Here is a 2,356-nt window from a genome sequence, read left to right as displayed (position 1 = left end):
GCTGTGAGGCTTGTTTTCAAGCTTCAGACTGAACTGAACCAGCGGCTGCTGACGTCATTACGCTCTTGTACGATGCTGCGTTCAGGACAAGCATGAAAAACTCACCACTCTTATGCCAATATGGTCGCAATGATGCATTTAGGTACCGAAATGGAAATGCATGAACATTCACGTGGTGGTTATGTAATACAGHRAATCGATAATAAAAAATCTGCGTCGACAAATTTACATAATCGACGTCATCGATTATTTCAACTAATCGGYGCRGCCCTAACAAAGACCCACAGTGAAACATGGTGGTGGCAGCCTCATTCTGTGGGATTAAATTAAACTACTGTCAGTAAACTCCAACTAAAGTCTAAATCTGATGAAAAATTCTGTGTGGTAACACTCTTTGTTAAAATRCTCAAAATTCAGTTTGTCTTCTGATAGACTCCAACAAGACTCASTTCTGTCATCTATTAAAAAGTGTTTCAACAGAGTTAGTTTTAAAATGAGCACACTTCTGCAACCAGCTTTTCAAATACTTTTTACTACAGATTATCTTCAGTTGACATAGGATATGTCACAGTAAAGGTGCAAAACGTCTTGAAATGAAGGATCGTGTTTTTATTTTTACATTACAAAATCTAAGTATTTTATTGGGAGGAGGGGAGGGGAGTATATCCTGTGTGTCAGATGTTCAGTCCAGACTTTTACAGCAGCATCCTAACTGAAATCAGGTTGATCAGAAATGACCTGTATGAGTGTGAAAGTGTTTACCTGCTGGTGGTTTTATAACTAGACTTGGTGTCTTTATCTTGTTAGACTTGGCAATCTTTTCCAGTTGTCCTGCGACTTTGTTGTAGAACTGAGGAGGATGACCTGTTTCAACACAAACATCAAAATAAATACACTTCAGATCTCTCTGTCTGGACACGTTTAGGAGCAGGGGGCGGGGTTAGCTGAGGGACTTTATGCTTTTTGATGGTCAAACCACTGGGAAAATGTCACTAAACATGCGTAATGCTTMAAATGCCTCAGAAGTTAATCTMATCATGTTACAGAATCAGATGTCTGATTTATTAGGATATTTAAACTGAGTCGTGCTGTGTGCTATAATCCAGTGATTCCCAACCAGGGGTAYGTGTACCCTTTAGGGTACGCGAGCATATTACAGGGGGTACGTGGAAAAATTTCCTAGGTGTGTACTAAAAATAGGACTGAGATATGTAGGACCCTATGATGTCCACGATGTGGAAAATGCTGACGGAATCACGAAATTGACACAAAATGGAATCCTGTATAAAAAGCAGACACTCATAGAATTTGCTCATTTTGGGTATTTAATGTATTTTTGAACAATACAAAGTATTTTGGACACTGCTGCTTCCTGCATCTGCCTTTACCTGGTTTATTTATTTAATTACTTATTCACTTTCAAGGCAACGTTTTTATCTTTACGTTTAATTTGATTTGAAAATAATAAATTGCCTGAGAATTAATTGTTCGAGGAGGTTAAATAAAAAAACTTTCACTTAATAATCAGYTGTTGTACATTATAGTTTTGGAGAATCATTACGTTTGACTGAGGGGGTACTAGTGGTATGACACAATGGCTCAGGGGGTACACAAGTCTAAAAAGGTTGGGAACCACTCTATGCTGMTCAGAGTGTACGAAGTTTTGTCAGATTTGTGCAGATTGAGTTTCTTACATGTGGAGCCTGATGGATCAAAGATCCAGACTACAGGCCTACAGTGTAGGGATGAAATGTGAAAAGTGTGTAGACATAAAAATATTCTGATTCATCAAACTGTGTACACACTGTGTCCTTTCCTTTAWATTTCATGTACCTAGGTTAGTTTCAGTATTTTGTAGTTTGATACTGTCAGCTAGAAAGTCTTTCATGTTTCTGTTGAGCTCTTACTGGGAGAGGTGACCCGGGTTGGCTCTGGTCCTGTACCACCTGGCCGCTCACCGGACCTCTGAGGAGGAAGTTTAGGATCATCTTCTGAACTCAAGTCTTTCCGATGTTTCTCCTTCTTTTTGAAGAAAGTCAGCGTGAGCTTTTTTTTCATCTTCAATTTTTTCTTCATCCATTTCTTCGCACTGTCGTCTTCATCTGACGATGAGGAGGGAGAACCCTGAAAACAAGCAAAAGATGTTTCTTCTGCGGTTCAACAGATAAATATTTCAGACTGGAGTTGAGCAAATTTAAAAAATAATAATTCTCAGTCTGTCAGATTGTCTGTGGCAGCAAAGTGTCATAAATCAGCTCTAAACCTGATTTACTCTTTGCCTAAAGGCACAGTGTGTAGGATTTGTTGTTTTCAGCGACATCTAGTGGTTGAGTAGTTGAATCATCCTCCCTGGTCC

At 39.0% G+C, this 2,356-nt stretch overlaps 1 protein-coding gene across 1 annotated transcript in view; it reads right to left on the bottom strand.

Annotated features, from left to right (window-relative positions):
• Positions 1-2,356, bottom strand: part of bcl2l12 (BCL2 like 12) — a gene marked incomplete at its 5' end in the record, with an annotated part of 12,866 nt that overhangs the window by 4,288 nt on the left and 6,222 nt on the right. The window contains 2 exon segments of the mRNA XM_014020977.1: positions 763-864; positions 1,908-2,124. Coding sequence (XP_013876431.1) covers positions 763-864; positions 1,908-2,124 — 319 coding nt within the window.

The sequence above is a fragment of the Austrofundulus limnaeus genome, unplaced genomic scaffold, assembly GCF_001266775.1.
Source record: "Austrofundulus limnaeus strain Quisiro unplaced genomic scaffold, Austrofundulus_limnaeus-1.0 Scaffold274, whole genome shotgun sequence".
Taxonomy (NCBI): domain Eukaryota; kingdom Metazoa; phylum Chordata; class Actinopteri; order Cyprinodontiformes; family Rivulidae; genus Austrofundulus; species Austrofundulus limnaeus.
Note: the sequence above shows the minus strand (reverse complement) of the source record. Positions and strands in the feature narration are given on the sequence as shown.